The sequence below is a fragment of the Drosophila simulans genome, chromosome X, assembly GCF_016746395.2.
Source record: "Drosophila simulans strain w501 chromosome X, Prin_Dsim_3.1, whole genome shotgun sequence".
In the NCBI taxonomy this organism is placed as follows: domain Eukaryota; kingdom Metazoa; phylum Arthropoda; class Insecta; order Diptera; family Drosophilidae; genus Drosophila; species Drosophila simulans.
The window spans coordinates 18,704,021-18,729,795 of record NC_052525.2 but is presented as its reverse complement, the minus strand read 5'-3'; the positions used below and the strand labels follow the sequence as shown (position 1 = coordinate 18,729,795).

At 47.7% G+C, this 25,775-nt stretch overlaps 5 protein-coding genes across 8 annotated transcripts; 3 read left to right on the top strand and 2 right to left on the bottom strand.

Annotated features, from left to right (window-relative positions):
• The first annotated feature begins 440 nt into the window (after window positions 1-440).
• On the top strand, window positions 441-9,613 carry LOC6740229 (rapamycin-insensitive companion of mTOR). The gene is made up of 12 exons (XM_016180775.3): window positions 441-751; window positions 2,119-2,329; window positions 2,387-2,932; window positions 3,355-3,508; window positions 3,567-4,430; window positions 4,499-4,675; window positions 4,739-4,947; window positions 5,118-5,906; window positions 6,023-6,147; window positions 6,212-7,130; window positions 7,202-7,922; window positions 7,980-9,613. The coding sequence occupies exons 1-12, from the start codon at window positions 688-690 to the stop codon at window positions 9,018-9,020; spliced, it is 5,820 nt and encodes a 1,939-aa protein (XP_016039995.1). The 5' UTR covers window positions 441-687; the 3' UTR covers window positions 9,021-9,613.
• A 39-nt stretch (window positions 9,614-9,652) lies between these two features.
• On the bottom strand, window positions 9,653-12,844 carry LOC6740228 (heparan sulfate glucosamine 3-O-sulfotransferase 6). Of its 3 annotated transcripts, none has more exons than XM_039297920.2 (4): window positions 12,350-12,844; window positions 11,518-11,975; window positions 10,453-10,973; window positions 9,653-10,257 (listed from the first exon to the last, which is right to left on the bottom strand). In XM_039297920.2, exons 1-3 carry the CDS (start codon window positions 12,530-12,532, stop codon window positions 10,466-10,468), a joined length of 1,149 nt encoding a protein of 382 aa, XP_039153854.1. In that variant the 5' UTR covers window positions 12,533-12,844; the 3' UTR covers window positions 9,653-10,257; window positions 10,453-10,465. The 3 variants fall into 3 exon arrangements, with proteins under 3 accessions (XP_039153854.1, XP_039153853.1, XP_039153852.1); XM_039297919.2 differs by having other exon boundaries at window positions 9,653-10,254; XM_039297918.2 differs by having other exon boundaries at window positions 9,653-10,973.
• Window positions 12,845-14,385: 1,541 nt separating this feature from the next.
• On the top strand, window positions 14,386-16,733 carry LOC6726434. Its single transcript, XM_002107355.4, has 3 exons — window positions 14,386-14,603; window positions 14,663-14,920; window positions 15,438-16,733. The coding sequence occupies exons 1-3, from the start codon at window positions 14,543-14,545 to the stop codon at window positions 16,559-16,561; spliced, it is 1,443 nt and encodes a 480-aa protein (XP_002107391.1). The 5' UTR covers window positions 14,386-14,542; the 3' UTR covers window positions 16,562-16,733.
• A 226-nt stretch (window positions 16,734-16,959) lies between these two features.
• LOC6726433 (protein-lysine N-methyltransferase EEF2KMT) lies at window positions 16,960-18,226 on the bottom strand. The gene is made up of 3 exons (XM_016174176.2): window positions 18,033-18,226; window positions 17,190-17,970; window positions 16,960-17,128 (listed from the first exon to the last, which is right to left on the bottom strand). The coding sequence occupies exons 1-3, from the start codon at window positions 18,102-18,104 to the stop codon at window positions 17,022-17,024; spliced, it is 960 nt and encodes a 319-aa protein (XP_016039993.1). The 5' UTR covers window positions 18,105-18,226; the 3' UTR covers window positions 16,960-17,021.
• A 1,651-nt stretch (window positions 18,227-19,877) lies between these two features.
• On the top strand, window positions 19,878-25,608 carry LOC6726431. 2 transcript variants are annotated; one of them, XM_016172364.2, is made up of 5 exons: window positions 19,878-20,435; window positions 23,223-23,387; window positions 23,469-23,739; window positions 23,931-25,166; window positions 25,348-25,608. In XM_016172364.2, exons 2-5 carry the CDS (start codon window positions 23,229-23,231, stop codon window positions 25,482-25,484), a joined length of 1,803 nt encoding a protein of 600 aa, XP_016039991.1. In that variant the 5' UTR covers window positions 19,878-20,435; window positions 23,223-23,228; the 3' UTR covers window positions 25,485-25,608. The 2 variants fall into 2 exon arrangements, with proteins under 2 accessions (XP_016039991.1, XP_016039992.1); XM_016172365.2 differs by lacking the exon at window positions 19,878-20,435 and having other exon boundaries at window positions 23,257-23,391.
• The last annotated feature ends 167 nt before the right edge of the window (window positions 25,609-25,775 follow it).

The following is a 25,775-nucleotide window of genomic DNA, read 5'->3' as shown; positions in this document are numbered from 1 at the left end:
CACCTCACTTTGTAAATGCACTCGAACAATTCGATGTAAATTAGTAAACACACATGACATACTTCAAAAAAATGTCACCAGATAATCTTAAAGAAGAATATGTACATTTTCCCTCACAGCATTTGTTTTGATTTCGATTTTGTAAGCATATAAAATAGTTGTACGATGTGTAGAATTCCCATCTGGGTGTTGGTCAGCTGTCCTCGAATTTCTCAGGTAATATTTCAAATATTTCCGTTCAATGTTTATAATTAGTGCACAAGAAATTCATTAAATTACTGACTAGCTTTTCAAAGGAAGTGCGCAAGCAAAATTGTAATAATGTAAGCCTACAATGTAAAATGTAAATGTAAAACGTAAATGTAAAATATACATGTCAAATGAAATGTAAAATGAAATGTTTTTCTTTGAAGTCGCGTAAATATTCCAAATTCGCGTGCCCGCGGTGGCGCTCTGCAGTTGGTCATTTCTCCTACGCCCACGACGGTCACATTGAAGCGGCGAGCAATAAAAAAAATGTAAATTGTGCAGCAAGTGAAATTGAAAAGCAATATATTTAAGTGTGATCTGTGTGTTGTGGTGTGTGGGTGTGTTTTCGACATACAGCTAATAGGCGAGCGGGCGACGGCGCCGCACCCGCCTCGCCACGCCCCCATCGGCGAACCGAAAAAGAGGCGAAGCAACGCGATGGCCTCCCAACATTCCAGTTGGCGTTTTGGCAAGCGGAGCAAATTACAATTACGCATCAAAGGTAATGTAACGAATGTGCTAATTGACATCAAACACGGCGACGGTGGCATCGGCATAATGGCGCAATCACATCACTCCGTTCGACTTTTTGTCTCACATGGCTCGCCCCACCGACCCCCGCCAATCCATTCAGTTTGCATTATTTTGCATTACGGCGAGGCAAAAGCATTACAGCAGCAGCTGTTGTTGTTGTTGTGGATCTTGAGCCGCCCTCACCCTTACCCCCCCACCCCGACCTACCCCTCCAGCAGCCTTCTGTTTATTGGACTTTGCCAATAATTGGTTGCATAGGGTTCCTTTTTTTTTTTTGTTGACATTGATGGCAACTAGCAGCAACAACAACAATATGCGGTGGAGGGGGTATGCTTACACTGGCAGCACTGCGCATAACGGTAACGATGTAGCAGCGATGCAACAGTGATGTACGCATGTATCGACAGCATGGCATTCTGATCAGCATTTCTCCTGATCTCCTCAGTGTTTCCTCCGTTATTTATACATTTGTTGTTCTTCTCGTTTCTATTTTCTATTTAGTTTTTATTTTTATTTATGTATTTCTTGGTTTTATTTTGGTTACTTTTGTTGTTGTTGTTGTTGTTGTTGCCATTTGACCAAATTCTTCGACTACATGTTGGCCGATTATTTATAGAACGGTCGCCACAGCATAGAGAGAGCCCCCAAAAACGATGACGCAGCACGAGCAACAACATAAACATTCACTAAACATCGACCATAACAATAACAGCGATAGCAACAGCAGCAGCAACAACAACAATAACACTAGAACGACAAAAACAATAACATACGAAATGCTCAGCTCGGTTTCTTCCATTCATCGTGTCCTTCACTCTTTCGTTCTTCTTCGTTCGCCGTATTCTCTCCTTTCTGTCTCTCTCTGTCGCTCTCCCCCTTTCTAACCAAATCCATCATGCAAGTACAGTTAGCTGTAACGACGACAACTACAACAACAACGAAACTGTTATGACGCTGTGTTGTTGTCATTTCACGTGCACAGCCTGCGTCAGCGTCGGCAGAGACAGCGACCGCGGCAGCGGCTGAGCTGATTAGCTTTCCACGATCCACGATCAATTTCACTTTGATGGCTTTCTAATGCAAGTCGCTGTGTGCATGCATGTGTGCACCTCCTCTTGACCGTAAAAACCCCATAAAAACTCCATGTACTATGATGAGCTGAACATGTGCATATCCGAAAAAGCTATTACTTGTAAATAATATTTATATAATATTATTATACATATGTACATACATAGATATTGGCATAATTTTCATTCATAAAAGGTGCTTTTAATTAGTAATTAAGTGTACAGATCTGATAAGAGTAGCAATAAAACTATTCCTCCATTGCAGTTTCGCAGGATCCAGAGGACTTCTACCGCCTGGATCCACAGCGATCGGCCGCCGAAAATGCCTTCGAAATATACTCGATGCTCTGCTTGGAGGAGACGCGGGACACGAAGCGCCTGTTCCTGCTCAACGCGCTGGCCTCGCTCTGTTTGGGGGCCCGAAAGGGCTCCCACCACAGCAACATACGCTTCACCACCGAGGAGCTGCTCTACTGGTAAGGTGCCCGTTGTGGAAACCATTGTTCCTAACTAATTATCGCCTTTTATTGCAGCCTTAGTGCCTCACTGGTGCACACCTTTACCCAAGTGCGAGCGGCGGCTCTGCGAACGATCCGGTATGCCATTAGCACGCCCAAGGACATCAAGGCGTTCAATGCACTGCAGCTGCAGCACCTGCTCTGCCGCTCCATCGATCTGATGCTGAAGAACGACGACGAGCGCGTCCAGGCACTGAAGCTGGTCCGCAAGATGCTGGCCATCGCGCCGGAGGACATCAGTCCGGCGGTGGTGCGCTGCCTCGTCTCGCTGGCGGACAGTGGCATCGAGGAGAACGACAATCTGTTGCGTGCCTGCCTGGCCACCCTGGCAGAGTTCGCTGTGCTCAATCCGGCGCTGCTGATCGTCTGCGGCGGCGTCACCTCCATTACCCGCAATGTGCTGGAGTGCCACAATCCCCGCATCGCCGAGAGCCTGTGCGGCGTGCTTCTGTACCTTCTCGAGTGGCCGCAGACGAGGAACATCTGCGGTGTGCGGCTGGACTGCCTGGCAGCTCCTTACTGCGACTTCACCTACCGGCAGAGCATCGTCGATAAGAACAAGTGAGTGTCCCAGTAAAGGTCCCACCAATCCCTCCTTGGGTTCCCCAAAATTCCCCAAAACCAAAAGCAGTTTATCAACCAGATGTCACACGGATTCACTTCACTCATCAATTCGCCGAAAGTAATTCAATGTAGAGTAATTATATCTGCTGCTAAATTCTAATCAAATAATCAATGAAGATCCAAAGATTATTAAACAGCGGATGCAAACATGAAATTCTAAAATAGATAACTAAAGGCAGCACGGCCATTGACCTCGTTTCACGATCTAAATGTGTAGTTAAATCGGGCAAAACACTTTTGCAAAATCGCACAAGACTATCCCACAAACAGCTACTGATGTTTTTTTCACAAGTTGTACGCTCTTCAAAGATAAGCGCTATCAGTTACATCATTCTTTTATAAATAAAACTATCTTGCAGGGATGCGCGCGAACTTCGCTACACCAGCTGTCGGCTGGCACTGCTGTCCGTGCTGCGCAGCTGGACAGGCACCCTCGAATTCTGTGATCCTAGCAAACCCTCAGGCCTGAAAGCAATAGTCGACGCTCTGTATTTGAACCAGATCGAAGTCAGAGTGAGTACATGTCCCTTTTAGTATCGACCTGAACTTACTGAACATGCGATTTGAACAGAAAGCAATATTGGATTTGCTGTACGAGCTGCTCACGCTGCCGCAGCCAACCTGGACGGATGACTATGCGGTGGCGTTGCAGGCTGTGGATCCGTCGGACTTCCAGGACACGTGGCTGCTGAGCAATGGCTTCGTGTCCGCCGAAGGACGCTCCATTCTGCCAACGCTGGCGGCGCGTGCACCGAGCGTAGTGGAGCAGCACCTGGCGCTGATGCTGTACTGTTTCCTCGAGACTGGACTGCTCAATGCGCTCGTCGAGGTTGTGGTGAGCAGCGACCAGTTCGTCTCGGTGCAGGCTACGGTGCTGATTGGCAAGATCCTGCAGCTAATGCACACCCACCTGCCCCCGGATATTTGCTGTACGAGTCCGGCACTGCCCACGCTGGTGAGTCATGCCACACTGGGGAACCAGCAGGCCAATGCGGCGGTGGCCGCTCTGCAAAACTACCAGAAGTTGCTGCGCCAGCGGCCGGCGTCGTGCAGCTTATTCCTAGACAGCATTATCCAGGGCGGTGCTCTCATCCAGACGCGACTGTTTCGTCGGCACCTCAACGTGCAGGAGCAGGCGGGTCCTGTGCTACAGTTGCAGGAAACGGCGGAAGCGGCGGCCTTTGCGGTGCCGCCTGCCACTCAGTTTCGCGGCACCCTCGATCGTTCTCGGCTGGATTCTGTCTCCTCCAGCGACGAGTCCAACTCACAGGCATCGACCTCGTCGAGGTCCAGCTTTCGACTGAAGCGTAAGTTCCTGCCGCAAGCCTTCTTTGATAACTTCCGAGCCTTCAATCGGCTGCTGACAGACTCCCGTGTGCTGAGCCAAGCGGACGCGCATCTTTGGGACTGGGATGTTATCACCACCATACTGAGGGTAAACTAAATCAGAAAATATTTTGGAATCTGCAGTTCTTTAAATGATTCTCATCTAAACATTTGCAGTCGAATTTAATCCGCAAACTGGACTACACCCAGGGAAAGTTCCTGAAGCGACTCGTGGACTTCTACAAGCCGCGCAACAATCGGTTCTCTCACCAGGATTTGGTGCCTGGACAAAGCCTGCCTACCTATGTCAGTGCCGGACTGGATTTAATTGACGTCCTCCTGTCCAGCAATGAGGTAGGTTCTCTTAATGATGACTTAATAAGTAAAACTAGCCTAAAGTTACTCGTTAATTTGCAGCTTGAATGTATGCGCTTTATAACCGACTACTTTTCGGACATCAGCCAACAGCTGGCGGCCGTCACCACATCGAATCGTGCACACGACTGTCTGTTTAGTCCACAGCATATGAATAACACGATGTGTCAGCAGTATTTCCTCTACATCGGACGCATGTGCCGAACCGTAAAAGGCATCGAAGTACTCAAAAACACCACCGTATTTGAATAGTGAGTGCCGAGTGATTTGTACATAATTTGACTTAAATCTTGTCGGGTTAACGAATCTAAAGATGTTAGACCAAAACGAATCGACTAATCAGATGGGAGATGGGTTCAACTCAATCAATATTAAGTAAACCCAGTAAGGCCTTCGCTAATCGAGATTTTCTTAATTTCAGCTTGATCAATTTGGTGCGGGTGACGGACCACGTCTGCTATGTGAAGCTAATTGTGTCCGGCCTGAACTACAGCTACGAGAAGCTACCACGTCAGGTGCTGGAAAAGGCGCTCACGTCGGCGAAGACACGCGGACGTCTGTACACCACCCAGTTCATGGCAGTGCTGCTGCGTGCCCGTCTGCCTCACTTTGAGGTATGGGGCATTCCATTGATCATTAACCAGACGCGGGATACGGACCGCAGCGTGGGGCTGGCGGCAATGGATGTACTGGAGGAGGCCTGCCACGACAAGTACTACCTGGAGGAGATTGTCAGTCGGTGGCCGAATCTAACGCATCGTGGTGATGCAGGACGACTGCTGATGGCCCGCTATTACTCACTGCCCCGCGGCCTGAACAGTACGATGGCGCGGATCGAGGAGGAGATCCGCTACTGGCGGAATGGGTACAACAAGCGCTACGTGCTCCTGGTCGAAGCCGACACCCACTCAAGCCTGACGCTGCACATCCGCAACGAGGATGGCTACTACTCGCGTCGCAATTGCAACCAGAGACCACAGACTGTACCACCAAACGTTGCACCCCATCTGTACGGGCAAATGGCACAGACTGGCCAGGGTATGACAGCTCTGCGGAAGCACGGAGATCTGCCGCAGCTATTGGAACTGCTCACACGCGCCAAATGCACGGACGATGCCGAGTGCCTGGAGCTGAAGGCGGCTATTTGGGCACTGGCCCACGCCTCAACCCACTCCAATGGAATTGAATACTTTGTCGAACTGAATGCCAGGTGAGTGACTTACATAACCTCGAATCGTGCCCTACGAATTTGAAAGAGGAGTATACACCAAATGAAACCGTAGCACAAACGATGCAAGATGTTACAAAGTTCTTTATTGTTTGTAGACTGTACGAGAAGCTAATTGTTCTGGTGACCAAATGTGAGGTATATTCGGTGCGGGCCACCTGTTTTAGTGCCTTAGGACTTATCGCAGGCACACAGGCAGGTGCCAATATCCTTTTTAAGTTGAGTAAGTGTCACATATGTGTTTGAAAAACTGATTGTATCCTAACTGAAACATCAATGTTTTGCAGACTGGCTGAGCGTGCGACATGACAAGAACACAATGTGGCCCGTGCATCAGCCGGAAGATTGGATGTCCAGCCAGTACACACCGGTACGACATTACTACGAGGACGTGCCGGCGGATAATGTGACCATGATGGATGACTATATAGAAAGATTCTACGAAACGGGCTCAGACTATTGGCACATGCTCGCCGATCAGACTGATGCGAGTGGTGGTGGTGGGGGTGTAGCCGGCACAGTCGTCGGTATGCATCCCATAGCGCAGGATCCAAATACAACGATTACGACCTCGGACAGTGTTCGCACCACGACCGATGATGTGCACCCCAGAATGTTGGTTGGAGTGGCTGCCAAATCAAAGACTTTGCCGGAGGGCAGCAATCTGCGCCAGGGCAAGCACCAGCGCTCACTCTCCGAATCGAAGACCACGGATGTGATCAGCTTGTTGGGCAGTGGTGTAGCGACGATGTCGGGAGCTGCTCTATACCCAACGCCGTATCAGCATCGAATACGCTACAACTCGTGCACGGATTCAAACACTTCCGGCGTTAGCAGCTGCGAATCGGTGACCGGACGCACTGCAGCTGCATATGCCGCCGCAGCCAATGAGTTGCAGCAATTCCCCTTGAGCCCTATTCCAAGCATGTCCAATCTGCTCGAGAGCGATGAGCTGATCCGTCGACATCACCTAGCCACCAGTATGCTGCCCTCCACCCTCAGTCCTATGGCGATGAAGGGCTATGCCCAGCTACGCTTCCTGCGCAAGCACAGCCGACCCGTATTCTCCGAATCATCGGCGGAGTTCTACGACTTTGCGGAAATACTGGACACACCAGAGGTTCAGATGCGCAAGCTCGACTGGACCTATTCCCAACGCCGGCTCAAAGTGCGCAGCTTGGACCGCCAGCTAAGCGATGTTTATAGGTGAGTCATCCTTTGTGGATGGTAGTCGCGTTAATAGGTACTAATAGCGTTGCTTGGTAATCTGCTCACAGACGCCTCTCCGCGGACGAGTTGAATGTGCTGCTGCCTACGCTTAACGCTCCCAAGTTCCTGCCTCCTAATGATTCGAAAGGGCCGTGCTATGCGGGCATCTGCTTGCCTAAGAACGTTCTGGACCTGTTTCCGACGCGCAACCTCAGTCGAACGTACGTGTCGCGGGATATCCAGGACCAAGATATAGTGGGCATAAACCTGCTGAGCAGCATGGTCCGGCCACAGTGTCTCAATGACTCACTCACCAATGAGGGCGGCGACGAGTCATCGGTTATATCATCGCTGTCGGACGTCTCGTCTGCGAGTCGGCGACAACCGCGACAACTGCAGCAAGGCGCCAAGCATTCGCGAAGTCTGTGTCTCCATTGTGCCCGCTCCCCGCGACAGCAGCGTAATGACAGCGGCAGCCATAGTAATGGTGGAGGAGGCGCATCCCTCGCTCCCTGCGAGCTGTACAGCAGTGCAGCAGCAGCTCTGGTCGCAGCCGGCATCCAGGCTGGACCAGTTTTGGCTAAAAAGAGCGGCTCATCTGCTTCAGCGGCACTTGGCCCCGACATCAGCTTCCATTCGCCAGAGAGCATGCTGAGCGAGGATAGCCTGCCGGACAGGCTTACGGCCTCCATCCTGTACAACGTGCAGCGTCTGGCCAATCCCGTTAGTGCCAAGCAGTCGAAAATGGCTCTGTTGGAGCTTAAACAGAAGCACCCGCACGCCTTTCAGGTAAGACTCATTTGAAATCCAAATGGTGGTCCGTACTTACCACGTTTCTATCTCTAGGATATTTGCCTTTATTCGGAGTCCTGCAAAACGATGGGCCGGAGTAGCTATCGGATGATAGCCCGCCGCTTCCTGCAGGAGCTCTTTCTGGATCTTAATTTCGACTCGTTCTACGTGGAGCCTCAGTTCATAATCGGGGCACGCAAGTTTTCCGCTGAGGAAAAAGCAGAGGCCACCGCCCCCACGGCAATGCAGGCCATGCCGTTCAAGCAAACGATTCTCAAGCCCAAGCCGGCGGCCCAACTGGCTAGCGTGTATGAGACTAGTTGGGAGAACCTGCTGATGGACCAGTCGCCACGGATAAACAAGTCATCACCTGGCGATCAACCGGCCAATGCTCAAACGAAAGCAAAGCCCCGGAACCAGCTGCACATTGACGACACGGAGAGTTCGTTGTCTAGTACCGACGGCGAAAATGATTCCGGTGAGGATGTTTGCGACGGCAGTGGAGCCGGCACCCAGGCCAGCTCGGTGACCACCGCTCATACAGCCCTGCCCACAGGAAACAGCAACCGTAGCAGCATTGGCACATGCACAGCAAGCCAGCTGGTGCCAGGCGCGTCAACTTCAAACTCCGCTGATGCTGGAACAAGCGCATCTGATAATGCCAGTACAAGTCTAAAGAACGAAAACCGGCAATTCACACGCGGACGTTTCTATACGCTGGAGCTCGATTTGAGCTGCACCAAGAACAAGTTTCCCATCAAGAATCGAAGCCAGCGAATACCAACGCCGCCACCAATCGAAAGTTTAATTCAGTCCAAGCGCACGGCTCTGAGAGATGTGAATACATGTGAGCCGGAAATCATGCAGCGGACCGGTGGCAGCAATGAGTCCTCGTCAGCCCTTAGATATTCCACTGTGACCAAGAGCTTGTCGGCATCGATGGCCAGGCCGGTGGGCAGTCTGTACTGCGAGAAGCGCTTGCAGAGCTCCAAGTCGGAAGCAGTTCTCGATGAGGTGGCGAAGGCGAGAAGATCATCCGGTGGTGTGGGACTGACAACCGTGCGCCAACTCCAAGACGCACTGGCCGAAGATTAATTGAAGTAGTCCAGCGGGGACGCACTGCCCACATTTACATCTCGTTTACTGGCCGCCCGCCTTCCTAAACCGAAACCAATCGGATAAATGTAATATATCAAATCAAAGAACATGTAGCTACGTAGGCTAAGGCAAACCGTACTATAGGATTTAAGTTATTTTCGCCTAGTTCGTTAAGAGTATAGTTATTACCATAGTTACTTTTACGATCACCACTTATGCATAGTTATTTTTAAAGAAATTCATAACCGTAAGCAGGAAACCAACAAACGACAAAAATCCCAAAAAATAATATATAATTTTCTAATGTAGCGTGTACCAAGATATTTTATAGAAGCAGATCGAAAGCAAATTGGATAATTGCCTTGAAGCAACAAGAAAGAACCACAAACCACCGCAATTTATTTAATTAATGTACTTAAAACTAAAAGAGACCCAGTGGCAGGCGAAAGCAATGAGACCACACAAACCTTAAACCAATAAATTATCATTATTGTTGAAAACAAAGCAAGAAGCATACCGTGAATCGTTCACAATCACTTTAAAACCAAAATGAAATGAAATCAATAAACTATAAAAATTAAAAAGTTAAACCCTATAATGAACTATAATCGGATGGAAAGATAACAATCTTAGCGGCTGACTAGATTTAAGGTCGATTTATTTAGTTTGTGTTTTAATTGAAATTGGCTAAGCAATCGTATTGGTTGAGTCATGCAATTGAAATTCTTGGAACTATGCATACAATATTTTGTATATGTTGTTTAGTTTAGGAGACTGTAGGAATTTCGTAGTAAGCTCTATTTTTTCACTATTCTTGTATATAAATGCACATAATGATCTTAGGTATAATGATCTTAGGTAGTGGTAGTACATAGCAATGTGTGTGCCCAGCGGACGGGGGAACCATGTCCATCTCGAACGTGGATCGAACGTGGCTCCTCCACGTCCAACTGCCTGACTTTTGAGTATAGTGGGAAGAGTGAGTTGAGTTTCATTTCATTTGAATTGGAGTGAGGAACCGTATTGTTTGAGTGCGGACTTTTCAGGGGGCGCACTTCGTTGAATTTGTCTCCAGATAAAGCTACAATTAATTGAGCACTAACTTTATGTGTGTGTATATACTATATATAAGTACAATTATATGTATCAAAAATGCAATCAACAATATCAGTCCGTTGCCGTGGCCAGCAACAACAATATCTCCTATTCTCAAACTCCATTCGTTTCGCGCCTGCTGAAACGGAAATTGATACCAGATATTAGGGATTAGGGATTAGGACTTGGGGATAGTCAAGCATACTCCAATGGGGATGGATGTGATATGTAAATTGAGCAGATCAGTGAAGATGGCTAGCCTCTGGCCTAGTCTCTGGCCAATCCAATCCATTTCGGTACTAGCCTTGCATGTATCCCAGTTCCGTCTACTCACCCAGCCGTGGATCCTATGGCCAGGCGAAGTTGATGCCCGTCAGCTGGTAAAACTTGTTGTTGAACGGCCGATAGAACTCGCGGAGGCGCTCTATGGCCCCGGGATCTATGTGCGGATGGTTGCGCCCCTTGGTCTTACCCAGACAGTGGGGCGTGGAGCGGGCCTCCGACTTGAAGAGGCAGGGGAAGCCCTTGGTGGCATTGAAGTAGAAGTGCTTCTCGGTGACCACGCGCTTCAGGCCGAGGAAGTCCTGTACGCGTCCAATCTCGTAGGCGGGATCCATGATCAGCCGCTCGCCGCTGATGAAGAGCAGCTGCGAGAGCGGAAAGTAGAGCAGCCAGCGCTCCAGGTAGCGTGCATAGACGCCGATCTTCACCGGCCCCCAGTTGGTGTCCACCACCGAGTAGCTCCCGTTGACGAAGGCCAGCTGCTCGAAGCGCTTCATGTCCGCCTTCTTGCTCGCCGCCTGCGTGTAGTCGGAGATGGCCCGCGTCACCGGATCCCGCACCACAATCAGCAATCTAAGGGCGTAGAAAATTGGGATTAAATGGGATATGCTAGTGAGTTTGGTCCAGATACTTAGGGTTAATGTAAAACGCATAATGCAATTAGAATATAACCTTAATCCGTTATATGTTGATCAAATCGAATATTGTATTCCAAATACCATTTGACTTAAGGTGCTTAAAAGTATGCTAAGACCTAATAGAAGTTCTAAAGTCTTATGTATAAAGCACTACGATATAATGCAAGATCTAAAGTACTGCGAATAAATGCATCAAATGCACAGTATGGTTTAAAAATGTTGAAATATATATATAAATATATCAAATCTGCCCTAAAAAGTATCTCTCACATTTAAATTATCTTTGCGTTTTTCAACACTTCTATTATAGGTGCTAAAAAGGATGCTATGACTGAATACAAGTCTTGCGAATAAAGCAGCATTCTAAAAATATAATTTTTTAAGAATTTAGGAAGTTTAAATGTTATAGAAGCAGACAAATCTGATGGTGTAACAATTTACGACTATGATCACAATAGGATTGACGTGGAAAAGCTCACTTTGTGGCCGGATTCATGTGGTAGACGCGCTGCGGCACCTCCTTGGTGACGAAGTAGCTGGGCGTCTTCTCCATGGTGATCTGGCCCTCGATGGTGTACGGCATGTGGTGGCGGTACCAGCGTAGTCCCCGCTGGTAGTGCCTGTCGAAGAAGTGCACCTCCGAGCCGGCGGCCCGCACGTCCGGATGCAGGCGGATGAACTCGAGCAGCGCCCGCGTCCCGCTCTTCTTCACGCCAATGATAAGCGTGTCGGGCAGGTGGCGCGATGGTCGGAGCCCCTGCTGACGGAGCAGCTGATACTTGGGCGCCCCATCCAGGCTGCTGGTCACCGTCTGTGCCGGCGGAGCACCGGTGGTGGATGAGCTGTTCCTGCTGCTGCTGCTGCTGCTGCTGTTGGTGGCGTTATTGGTCTCGTTGCGGGGCGAGGAGGTCAGCGCCAGTAGGTTGCGTAAGTTGCTCTGCGCGGGAGAGGTCAGAGGTCAATGCCACACATCGTGCGAAGCATATCAACATATTGGCTTATGAAAATGCCCAATTTGTAAGTATGCCGAAAAGTAGGCAACAATAAATGTGCATATATAACATAGCTAAGTTCAGCGACAGACAAAACTTAAACTTTTTACAGCACACTTTTGGACAGCTTGTTAAATGTTTTGAAACCGCTGGGGATTATTACAACCCCCTGATTTGGAATAGGCTCCACTCTACACATGTCTGTAGCCAAACTTTGTATTCGATTTTCCAATTATCAGTTTGTTTCAATGCATAAATGCATTGGATACTGGATACATTTGTGGCTGGACAATGTCCAGCGATTCGTGGTCATATTCACCTGCTGCAGGCTGCGACTGATGCTGGCCAGGAGGCAGGCGTTGAAGCTGTAGGAGAAGTAGACCAGAGTCACGCAGATCACCAGGGCGATGGCCAGGCTGCGGCTGCTCAGGCTGAGGCTGCTGCACCAGATGCTCATCACAATCATGGCTGGCTGGGCGCTGGTGGCTGCCGTGTCTCGCATCTGGCGGAATAATCGGTGCCGAGCGCTCCGTCGAATTCCATTGCCACTCAGTCGCCCCGGAGCACTGACTGCAGCATCCGGATTCCGATTCTGATTTGCAATCGCAGCAGCGGCTGGCGGCTACCGCCAACGCGAAGTCAACTGAAGGAATGGGGCTGTTCGCAGCGCTGGAGCTGCTGGTAGCTGCTGGTGGTTGCTGGTAGGTGGCTGCTGGGTGGTGGTTGGTGTGGTTGGGATGGTTGGGATGGTGATGGCGCTACGAGTTCGGCCTGCAAGTGCCGGAGCCGTCGTCGCAGCCGAGTTGCGGAAGTGAAAGCCGGGGATAAGGCAGGGCCAAGACATTGGGGTGCCCTGCCAGCGGATAAGCGCTGCCTGGGCGGCCGGTTCGGCTCCGTTTGTGCAGTAGGGCAGGAAGGGAGGGGGTAGGGGCTGCCGTGTCATGGTTGCGCCTGGGAAGCGCACAGGCGCATTGGGCACATCCTCTCTCGTCTCGGGACGCTTATGCAACTGAGCGTTTTGCTCGCTCTCCCAAGCTCGTGGAATCGCCGTGTTGGTGTGACGTCGCAAATGTACACTGCGCGAAAGAATTACCAAGTCTTGAATGTAGCAGGTAAATTCAATTACTAGTATGTGTGTAGTAACATTATCTCTCTATGAAAGAAAGCAGACATAGTTAAATCAATAGATACTAAAATCTGAAGAATTCCCGCTTTGTGAGGGTTTGAAGAAATCTTTGCTTTCTACACAAATCTAAAATTTGATTTGATTTAAACAAGTATTTGACTAAAGTTAGTAACTAATTTCCAAGTTTGATAAAGTTATATTTATATTATTTTTTATTAGATTTCTTATACAAAATGTTAATTTCTAACTTCATAACAAATACATGATAACATGAATACTCCAAAAAGAGCAATTGTTAACTGGTATTTAAGCATTTAGAATTAGTTATTTTTTAATATTTCTAAAAATCTATATAGTTTGTTAAGTAGGCTGGGAATGCCATCTTAAAATGTATTCGACCATAATCTTTTCGCCTGGCCTTTTATTTTCTTACTGCCAACTCTCTCTCTCTTTTTTGCTCTCGGCTGCAATCAATTTTCCGCTCAAAGGTAAACAAACTAACCAAGAACTCCACCCCCACCCACTTTGGCAACCAACCACCCACCCACCCACCCACCACCCCACTTGCGCCTGATAAGGTACTTGCTGGCATTTAATATTGAATTGAAATCAATTTCCCAAGCATTATCGCCGGACGTTCTATTGCCCCGTACTCCTATCACCATTAGCCATTTCAGATTAGTTTTAAGCCCTATCGTTGGAATGGCCCAATGGCCTTTGCCACATCGTTTTCTTATGCATGCGAAAGGCCAAGAATTGTACATTTCCGTGGTAAATAGTAGGGGCCCTCAGTTGGGCCAACTGCCAAGGGGCTTATCAACCGGCGGACATCTGTTTATCTGTCCAAGTGGCTTACTCCATTGCGGCATTAGTCACTCACTTTGGGATACACTGGCGAAAAAAGCGATGCAGTAAAAGTATTTGCAAAAAATGGGAAAATACTTGCACTTATAGTACTTCGAAAAATGCCATAGATACTTGCTCAAAAAAAGATACATTTAGGTACAAAAAACCTTGGTGTATAACCAACGAATTTCTCCACAAAATGCGCATCCTAATCGGATTTCTTTTTGGCCATCATAATTCATGAGCCCGAGCAGAAATGGCTAGATAATCCCAAATCCTCAACTTTTCCGCCCGTGTATCCATGGCCAGCACACACATGCACCTGGTCGTTTCAGCTTGGTTTATCTTATCGCCTTATCTGCGCCGCCTTCGTCGCAGTCGAATTCTCCGCCGGACTTCCACCGGCCCATTTGCCATTTGTCCGGCGTCGCATCGTGGGCATCTCCACTCCAGCTGCTCACTACAATGCTCTAAGCTCCCTCGATAGACGAACCTTCCTATCCCTGCTGCTGGACTAACTAACGCTAATCTACCGCAAAAATGACGAATGTGTGGGGCAAACTGGTGCTGAAGTTCTTCAAATATGCGCCCAGCTATGTGGGTGAGTTAGCCCAGCCAAGGGAGATCCGTGTCCAGAGATTACATCTCGTTCACTTCCAGTCTGCCTGTGCTTCCTGCCCTGCGGCATGATCTTCGGCTATACGATCTGCGCCTTTGTTGCGGAGCGAAACCTCAACGCTGGACTCATTTACTATGGACCCCTGATCCTGGGCGCCTGCTGGGCGGTGGTCACTGCCCTGGCCATGCTGACGGTCAAGTTCGTGAAGAAGTGCATCGTCTACTGGCAGCCATGGCTGCTCCTGGCAGCCGCAGTCTTTAATCTCATAGGCAGCTGCTTCTACTTTGCCGATGGATTTGGTGAGTCATTTCTAAGGGCTATTAATCAATAAATCAATCTGTTTCTATATGCCATAAACGGTCATGTTCTACATATAAGTTTTAAAATAGATTTCAGTTAACAATACTTGAATTTATCTCCCAATCAAGAAACTCTTTCTTCGATATGATGCATTTCAAAAATTAGTTTTTTCAAAGTGCGAACATGTACTTATAAAAATTGACAACGAAAAAATCTAGATCAGTTGTGCTCAGCGTATTCAGTGGCATCCATCATTCTCAGGAGAAGAAAGCTTCTTGATTTCGAGAAGAAAACGATCTAAATTTTCAGACGGAGGCAGTTTCGGGCTTAAGATTCCGGAAGAGGGTCATAAAGGGGAGGTTACTAAAATGGGAGTGTCATTTGCAATCTGAGAACGGTTCGATCTCGATCTGAGTATGTTTTGCATGATTCCCATCTTGTCTAGATTTTAAGATCGAAATTCTTAAATCGGCGAGTTTTTCTAATTCCTTAATCCCACTATTATGCCCACTACAGACCACGTTGGAGCCTATATATCGTACTTGGCGCACAGCATGACCTTCGTGGCCGGCTATAGCTTCCTGCACACGATCAGCTCCAAGGGCAGCAGGTCGCTGTTCCTCTCGGGCAGCTGCAGCTGCTACCTGCTGGGCGTGGCGTCCGCCGTCAGCCTGATCGTGTCCTCCTACAGCCGGAATGTAAAGGAGCTGGCCGGACAGACGGCGACCACGGAGCAACTGATCGATGGCATCTATGTAAACTTCGCCGGCACCTACTTGAGTGTGGCGGCCGTCGTGCTGGCCATTCTGGTGGGCCAGAAGGTGCTCCACTTTCTGGGCACCGTCGACCTGGTGAACAGCATGGACAACGACCTGCGGATCGCCAACTCGAATGGCAGCATCTTCGAGCAGCGATCGGAGGTCATCAAGCGGCTGCAGTTCTTCTACGTGACCAAGAACCAGCAGTGGAACATGATGCTGCTGCTCCTCTTCACGGAGGCCGTGCAGTTCGCCCTGTTCGTGTACTTCGTCTACTGGTTTGCCCTGAATCCGGCCATCCGGCTGACAGAGTTCTCCGGCATCGACGGCATGTTCTGGGTGATCTTTGCGGGCAGCCTGCTGGCCCTCATCTGCCAGTGGTTCCTGTCGGTAAAGGTCACCTATGTGAGCTCGCAGGTGGCCCTCATCTTCTTCACTCTGCTGGCCATGATCCTCTGCAGCGTAACGGACTCCAGGTGGTCGCTCTGGCTGCTCCTCGTGCTCTTCGGCCTGTCGTACTCGCAGCAGCAGATCCTCCTACTGGAGGTCACCCACCTGCGCTTCACCGAATGCATCATATGCATCTCCTATGTGCTCAAGTTGATCTGCACCAGCATCGTGTACTTCTACTTTGTGGCGGATGCGAAGAACTCCTACTTCTATGCCACCGACTCGAGCACTCTGATGGCCCAGGGATTCGTCTTTCTCATCATCACCTCGCTGCTGGCACTCGTGGTGGGCATGAAGGTGCCCCGGACGCATCGCGCCCAGCTGCTGGAGATCCAGTACGAGGTATACGGCATCATCTTTATGAAGCACCAGATCGAGCAGCTCAACGTCCGTTGGCTGAACGACGGCACCATTCCCACCATCAACCAGTGAGCCCGAATTTGAGCTTAGGTCGCTCGGGTATCGACGCCCACCGAGCTGTACACACACTTTCTTATCTTATCACAAATACTCAGTATTTAATGAATCGAAAATAAACTGACTTCTCAGTCTTCATCCACATACAATTGGTGTAGGAACAGGAATAGGAGTCCGAGTTGAAGAAGCTATCAATTTCCACTGGTTGATATATGGCACTATATAAACTATATAGGTCTGGGCCCGTTACAGCTTAAGTCAGATTCTTTGGAAATTAAATACAAAACTTCTGATATACACATATTCATATGATCCGCCTAAAAGGTTCTGCAGTTGCATGTCTATCATCATTAAAGAGCTGTAAATACTTTTCCAATTTTCCAAACAATCCCAGTAGAGGTACAATCAAGGTGTTAAGTGGGTTCCAGATAGTGGGTGTTTGTTTACGTGGTGTCGGTTTATTTTAGGACTAAAACTAGCGTCTTATGGAGATAATCTGGACGGCGGCGGTGTGATCGCGACAAAAGTGGCTGGCACAGGCCGATACGTTGGCACATGGAGTCACCTTGTAGCCACTGTCACCTGGAGGAAGATATGCGTATTTATGCGGGCGTTCTCTTTTTGAAGACATGACATGACTTACCCAGCTGGGTCATGAACTTGTGCAGCGTGTCCACATTTCGCACCGTGCTGGCCAGCAGGGTTTCCAGGCCACCTCCTCGTCGGGAATACAAATAGTCCATGGCACCCAGCAGTGCATCGAACTGGGAATCATCGTAGATCACATCGGCGGCCATCAGAAGATCCGTTTTAGCATACGAATCCCAGGGGAACTTGCTGACCGCAGCCCAGTTTAGCTGCTCCGCCTGGGGGATTTGCTCTTTGGGCGTGTCTGGGAAATTCAGGTTGATATTCTCGCGCATCAGCTGGACGCAGGGCTCACTGCCATCGGTCAGCAGAACCTGGCCCACTTGCAACTGCAGGGCAGGTAGTTTCAACATGATTCCCAGGAGACCGGCACCGGCTCCCAGCTCGACTATGTTTTTGCCACGCACCAGGTCGCGGTGCTGCAGGAGGTAATCACCGAGGGCCAGAGCCGCTTCCCAGGTGCACAATCCTGTTGTGCCCTCGGCCACGAAGCTGGTGGACTCACGGAGCGTGATGTGGGCGCCCGGTTCGAGGAGATAGTGCTTGTAGGCGTACGTGGATGACCCTGTGCTCGCTTTGTTCTCCGCCATCGGACCGCACAAGCTGCTGTATAAATCGTCGTGCAGATCTTCCTGATCGCCGAGCAGGTGCATCAGGTGCTTGAGGAAGGCCTCCAGGTAGCTCCGACGCACAGGATAGCGCTGGTTCATCGGGTGGCCACAGGTGGCCGCTAACAGCTCCTGCTGATCCTCCCAGTTGAGGGGCAGCTTGACCGACTGCAATGGACACCAAGCCGATTCAACAGGTGGCCGGGTCATGTATCACATGGATTACTCACCGACCAGGCCATCTTGTTCACCGGATAGCAGCAGAGGAACTGCTGCTGCAGTTTGCCGTACTTTGTGGACATTTTCCGCGCTCCAAGTTCCGAGTTCCTCGGCCACTTCGATATGAAAACCCACTTCCAAACGAACGAATTGACAACGTGAATCGTACCCGGCACTTGGAGCAGTGTGACCAATTACCAAATACACCCTCTGACGGAAAAACAAATGGGGTATTCCCAACTCTGGCGCGTACCTAATAATGTAGCTATGCTATTACGAATAATATTGATACGGCAACCAAATACTCTATGATAAATATCTTAGCTTAATAACAAAACAATGGGCAATGCTAAAGTCGTCTTCCCCGACTATCAGATACTCAGCAAGTGGAAATGCATTCGCGGAATTTAATAATTTTTATGGCATATCATAGATTTTGGGGATGATTTTGAATGCCTTCTAGCTTTTATAGTTCTTGAGATCTCGACGTTAATGCGGAAAGACGGACAGACGGACAGGGCCAGATCGACTCTGGTCCTGTTCAAGAATATATATACTTTATATGGTCGGAAACTCTTCCTTCTGTCTTTTACATACGAATCTATGTATCCACGTAGTGCCGAAGCGCACCAGGAGAGTGTCTGATGGCGAGTATATACACATGAAACGAAAATCTGCTGTAGTTAGGAAGTGATACAGGTAACGCCAAGTCGAAAGGTAACGCCAAGTTTTAATGGATTGCTTACTAAAACTTTGAAAATTTTATGGTTCCGGCGAAAGTACAAAAAATTGGGGCTGATGGGTCAGTTGCATTGTGACTGATACTGACAAAAATGACGAAGTCTTGTTAAACCTTTGCTTAAAATATATTTTCAAAACCAGAATTTTAAAATGACAGAATTGTCTTTAATATATATATTATATAAATATATTATATATTATATTTTATATTTTCTGTTTAACACCTAAATTTTGGAAAAGCCCGCTATCTTAGCGGGAAAACAGCTACAAATAGCTACATTTTCTACGCCCATAATGTCTGAGCAACTGGCTCTAGAGACTTCCTTTCAAATGAATTTTGTCCACCTCGAATATTTTTACAAAGCGTGATTTATGTTTTAGATTTTGTATTTTTTTTATTATTTTGTATTAGTTGAATAAAAATGTATATCACCAATTTTTAAGTTGTTAACAGGTGATTTTTTAACGATTCCCTTTATTTAAGTTTTTATTAAAATCTTCAAAAACGTAGTTATAGATATATCATATCATCTCATACCATATATATCATTTTAATAGAAAATCAAATTAAAATATTACAATAAAATAAAATATATTACACTTAGCTAAGCTCATACATTACATACAAAATATTTCGTATAGAGAACTCTTTCTTCTCAAGTGGACTATCAATCATGAGCTATTCTATACTATAAACTGGGTAGATAAAATTCAAATTAGCAAATTATAGTAATCCCAGTCATAATTTGGCCATAAATTAGCTCCAAATGTTTGCAATAAATCAAATGGGATTGTGTTTATGGATAAGGCTGGCAATATCGTTGCACACTTTTGGGCATTTTTGGTTCTCCACACCGGAAATAAATCCGCAGCATATACGTGTGTATAACCAAAATTTGGGATGGATAGCTTGGAGGCGCCAGTAGCTATTAGATGACGGGTCCAAGGAGGAACTACTATGAGTAAATGGATGGACAGATACATATGTACATGGTTCAATGGATGGTCGAAACCCGAACAGCGCTGTTAGCCAACAGCGGTGGGCACTGCTATTACGTGGACGTAGCGCCGATCGATTGGCGTTAGTCGATCCGATCTTCCCATCGGCGCTTTCTCGGCTCATGCCCATAGCAATTGGGTTCTGTTCAGATTCGGTTTAGTTGATTTCCGCAGCTGGCGGCGATGGAAGTGCCGCGATTACGTCGAGCCCACGTCAAATGAGATTTTAGCTTGGTTTTCGTTTCGGTATCGGTTTTGGTTTCGGGATCATATCGGGGGCATCGTGGAATTTGTGGCATTTTTGGGAATAGAGCTCCAACGCGCATTCGCAGTGATCCAAGGAGTGGCAAACCTTGAGCCCCCTGTGGCAACCATCAATGCTACAACCTTGAACTTCAGTCGTAGTCCACATAGTGCCTCTCAATTAGATGCAGGCCATTCAGTCGGTCTTGCAGTCATTCAGTCACTCGGCTGGTCGGTTGGTCCGCTCTGAGTGAGTGCATCTCGTGGTGTATAAAAATAAATAGCATCAGCAGCACCAGCACCCAAAATAAAAACCATAAACCACTGGCGCAGGAAGCGCTGTGCTGCCAATTGGCGTACTTGCCAAGGAGATACTATACGCGCATCCCACTGGGAATACCAAGTACTAGAATACTACGTACGGAGCACAGGTAGGTGGGCGGAATCGCATCGGATTGGAATCGGGATGGGATATGATGGGTGCGACACGTTCCCGTCACACACCTCGCACGAGTTCATCCGACGTCTTTGGGAATCGGCTTTGTTTTTGCCCTGCTAATCAGCAGATGTTCAAAACACCTGATTGGTTTTCAGATTATTATAGCCCTCGTTTGAGTTGAGTGACATAAGGGCGAAAAGTGGCCAAAAGTATTCTGTAAGCCAGTCAAAAAACAGCAAACTAAACTCTTAATTTATGTCTTAATGAGAACACAGCGATTTGAAAGATATTCGTCGTATAGATAAGAACCCGACCAATTTTGTTCATTTCTCTATAACTTTTCGTTTACCCAGTAAATGTTAACAATTTCTCTAAAATTAATTAAATTCCTTGAATAAAAATAAAGCTATATTATCAGCTTTTGATACATTGTACATAGTATTGATCTATAGACTCTGATTATTAAACAAAAAATCTAAAAAGGCAATGTACATTGTGAAAAACATTAAGTACATTAGACATACATATATCTGAGATGTAAGTTACTTTTATTTGCAAGCATAAGATACACTTATTTTGAAAACAAATTCCAATGTTTCTCAAAATTGCATTTGAAATGCAAAGATCTCAATTGGTGAACTGTGTTCTGTTTTCTAAGTCGAGTGATATTCATTCGATTGAAATGCAGTTTTCTATTTGATTTAAGTTCAGAACTCCACGACTTTGTGCTCAGTGCATGCCAAAACTAGTCGAAGGCGGGAAAGTGTCAATAACCCATCGGAATCGAATCATTGGCTATCTGGGGGCACAGCTGGTAGCCAAATATGTGGCTTCCACTCCAGAGCCACATGTAACCACGCAATCTTATCACCTTATCGATGGATCCCTAGTCACTGGGCTTTGCTTATCTCGATCTGTATCTGTATCTGTATCTCGGCCTGGGCCCATTGTTTTCCATCAACTTCAGTCAATGAGGTGCTTAGCGGCTCCGGGCTTATTGGCAATGGATGTACATGGATGTTTACCCAAAACATTGTTGGGTAAAAAGTATAGACAAAACGTTATACTATTTCATAATGTTACGAAAGTTCACTTGCCTAGGAAGCTTCGTTCTTGCTAAGCTTTCCAAAAAGCAAAAACTATTTCAAACAGGTTGGAAATCAAATTAAAGTTTACTGAAACAACGCGAGAATGGGAAACATGTTGTTTCAATACGCTATACGGTTTGTGTATCCGTGACTTAGTTATGACAAATTGTCAAATGAGTTACGAGCGACGTGCAAATGTCATATTTCTGTAACTTTGAAACGTAGGTGCAAACATTTTAGGTCAGCTGTGCTATAATTATAATTATCGAAAGTCTAAAAACTATATAGATTTATACTACTGTTTGTAGATTATAAAAACATGTGGTTTAAGCCGCCCAATTATGCACTGATATTACTTACTATATACTATAGTTTGCATGCTAATTTGATTAATTGAAGCGATTCACGCAAGTCGGTTCTCAGTGGAATAGTTTTTGTTTTGGATACCTGCCAATCGAATCTTCCATCAATTTCGTTAGTTTTGGAAAGCTCTACTAATCGAACTTAGTCACTATCAGTGGGCTTTTATCACACTTGCTCGCAAATCAAATCTTCCCCCCAGTTGTCTGCAAGCCATTTGTGGTTAGTTTTGAGGAGTAGAGCTCTAATCGAACAGGTTGATTTGACCTCAGACGCTATCAGTGGGCTTGTTATCACGTTTTCTCGCAGCTCGTAAAACTAAATCATTTGTCAATTATAGCATTCTATTTGCCATTGCTTTAGTAAGGAACTAGTTAACTTCTTTGAACAGTGGCTTAATCCCATCATCTACCATTTGAGTTGTTTCATTCATTCCACTGAATTCCATTGCCCATTTCACCATCAGTCATGTGGCTTGCTCCGAATCCGCAGACACTCGAAGCCATCTAGAATCTGAATTGAAGCTGGAAACCCGCGACAAAGCTCGCCATTGATGCCCAAACGTAGATCGAATCTGGAGCACTACGGCATACAGCATGGAACTACTGATAAGTGGACTTCTTACGGACCAGACACCATTGACCTTGGGCAGGGGAATCGCTACGCTCAATCATCACACACAAAAAAAAAATGTTCCAAAGAAATGCTTAATATTCAAATACGTTTGGATGATGCAAAATGAGCCATTGTTACACTTGGTTCTATCTGACATAAATTGTATCTTTTAATCGAAGTTATCGACTGCATATTTCATAGATATTACATTCCTCATTAGACCATCCATCATATCTAGCATCTTTCTGTGTGCATAGAGGACATAAACATGATTCACAATTTGCGCGCTAACTTCGGTTTTGGTCTGGGTCTCTGGGTGGAAATCTGTCACATGACGCCGCTGATAAGGAAAGCTGCCGCCGGCGGAGAGGAAGAGGGTGAGGAGGCGCTGGAAAACCGGAGATTTCGAGTGTCAGATTTGGGATTCTGGTTTCTTGGTAGCCAATCGTGAACCCGGGTTCTGAGCAGATGGCAACAACACTGTGCCACCGATCTGCCTGCTGGCGGCGTCTGGGAAGGCATCTTTATAACCCGTATGCGGTTAATTGTGACAAGTGATCGTTAACGTATTGCGCCAAGTAATTGCCGTAAATCATTTACGAACTCGGCCAGCTGCCTTCAATGGAATTTCCCCCATATCACTTCCCTATTCGCACTTGTTTTCAGGGTTACGGGCATGCCTTTTAATACAATATTTCCCACTGCCTCGCTTTCAGTTGGCCATGGAGAAGAAGGTCTACCAGGACACAACCCGACCGCTGCCCAGGGTCCCCCGTGCACGGTACTATAACAGGCACGACAAGAGCGATCTGGGCGAGGACTTTGTGGCGCCCGACGCGGGATGGGCGTGGGTCGTTTGCGTCGCCGCTGGCGTTTCCAATGTAGGTAAAACCAAGCCAATTTCATCCATTTCCTATTGAAATCCTCCCACTAGGAAGCCCTCTAATAGATTTCCCTTACAGCTCTCCATTTACCCCTGCCTGCAACAGTTTGGCTTTCTGTTCAGGGAGCGCCTGTCCGATCTGGGCATGTCCAGTTCCCAGATTACAGCCATCATCAACGCAAATCCGGCCGTATCGGCCTGCACGGGTCTGCTCAATGGACCGATGTTCCGGAGGTTCACCTTTCGGCAGGTGGCCATGGCCGGATCTCTGCTAATCTCCGGGAGCCTCATACTGACCGCCTTCTGTGAAACCTTTCTCAGCTACATGGTGGCCTACGCCCTGTTGTTTGGTGAGTACAGAGGCATCTCAAGATGTCATTCAAAACTATCCTTTGGCATTATAAGTAATGAATTACAAAGTTAAGGTACATACTTTATTTTTTATTTTGAAACAATTTTGTTAGCTTAACTTTTGAACAAACCCCGTTGAATGTTTAGTATAGATTCATTGCTCAATTAAAGTTTTTCCCTCAATCCACAGGCTTTGGCATGGGCATTAGTGTGTCGGCCTCCTCGCTGGCGATCAACACGTACTTCCAGAAGAAGCGTCGTCGGGCGGCCGGGTTTTCGTGGACCATAACGGGTCTGGGACCGATCTTCCTGCCGCACCTGGTCACCTTTTTGCTGACCATATACGGGGTGCAGGGGACCACGCTGCTCTTCGCCGCCATCTCGCTGCACTCGTTCGTTTGCGCCCTGATCTATCAGCCGGTTCGGTACCATGTGAAGCCACCGGAGGAGCAGCTGGTGGATCAGGAGCAGCAGGCGGAGTCGCTGTGTGCCCACTGCACGTGGCAGCAGAAACGCGAGCCGGGCGGCATATTCTCCAGTCAGTATCTGTGCCAGGACGACGATGCCCAGCGACCGGGCTACGAGATCTGTGAGCCCGGCACACCGATGCTCTCGCGCGCCAACGATGGCTGGTATGGATCCCGGCTGTCGCTGACCTCGGGCCGCCTTCGCTTCCGCACCATCTCGAGCTCCAAGGATCTGGAGCAGACCCAGCGACTGCATTGTCCCATTAGCGAGGAGCATAACCACGAGAGCGATGAGTTCCTGCGGCCCAATAACTTTCGCAGGGAGCGGGTGGAGTCCAACCTGGAGGCCAAGCTGTGTTGCCAGTGTGCGGCCAAGCGGGAGGAGCACAACAATAACCGAAAGGATAAGGAAGCCGAGGCTGAGGAGGCGGGAATGGAGGCAGCTCCACTGCACGATCCGCAGATGAGCTTTCTGGCCAAGGTGGTGACCTTCTTCGATCTGGACCTTCTGCGCGACTTCACCTTCGTCAATCTGGTGGCCGGACTGACCATCATCAACTTTGGGGAGCTCAACTTCTCCATACTGACGCCCTTCATCCTGGTGGACTTTGGCTTCGATACCCCACAGATTACGCTGGCCATGTCGCTGCTGGCGGGACTGGACATCACCATGCGCTTCCTGGTGCCCTTCCTCACAGAGAAGATTCCGTGGGACAACCGGGTATTCTTCCTCATCGGCGTGGTGGGCATCGCACTCGGCCGCACAGTGGTGGCCTGCACGCGTTCCTACAGCCTGATCCTTGGCTGCTTCGTGTGGATCGGTCTCTGCAAGGGCGTGCGTACCATCTTCTGGCCACTGATCATACCCGGCTATGTGCCTCTGAACCGCCTGCCAGGCGCCTCGGGACTGCAGCTGCTGATCTCGGGACTGTTCACCCTGATCGGTGGTCCATTTGTGGGTGAGTGCCTATAGCATTTGATACATTACCTTTGCTGTTCAATGTGGATGTAAAAATGATACTGTCGTAGGTTACATTTTTATATCTGAATGAATATGAAGCTTTATCTCCTTGATAATATAATTAAATATCTTATCCATGGATGCAAATGACGTTATGTTAATGTTCCATTTGTTTTCAGGCTTGGTGCGCGACCGTTACGACTATTCGGTTACCCTGCACTGTCTCAATATGATGTCCTTTGTGGCGGCGGCATCCTGGTCCTTGGAGGCCCTCATCCGGCGGCATCGCCGCAAACAGCGCCTGGTGAACAGCTGAGGAGCTCCTCGGAAGGCTGAACCCAACTCAAAGACATTGTAGCGTAGGGAGAACTTCTTTTTTTTTTGCTAGCCTTAAGGAAACGTTTTGTATAATAAATGTGCCTGATCATTTTTGCATTCGACATTCGTAGAAATGTGCCAAACTTCAGTTTCGAAAAGTATACTTTTCGGGATGTTTTGAAATTCAATCAACAAACTACATCATTTGCAATCCATTCGTGCTGCTTTATATATTAAAAATCCGATGATAATTTATTTGTATTATTCAATCATACTTACAAGGTAGAGT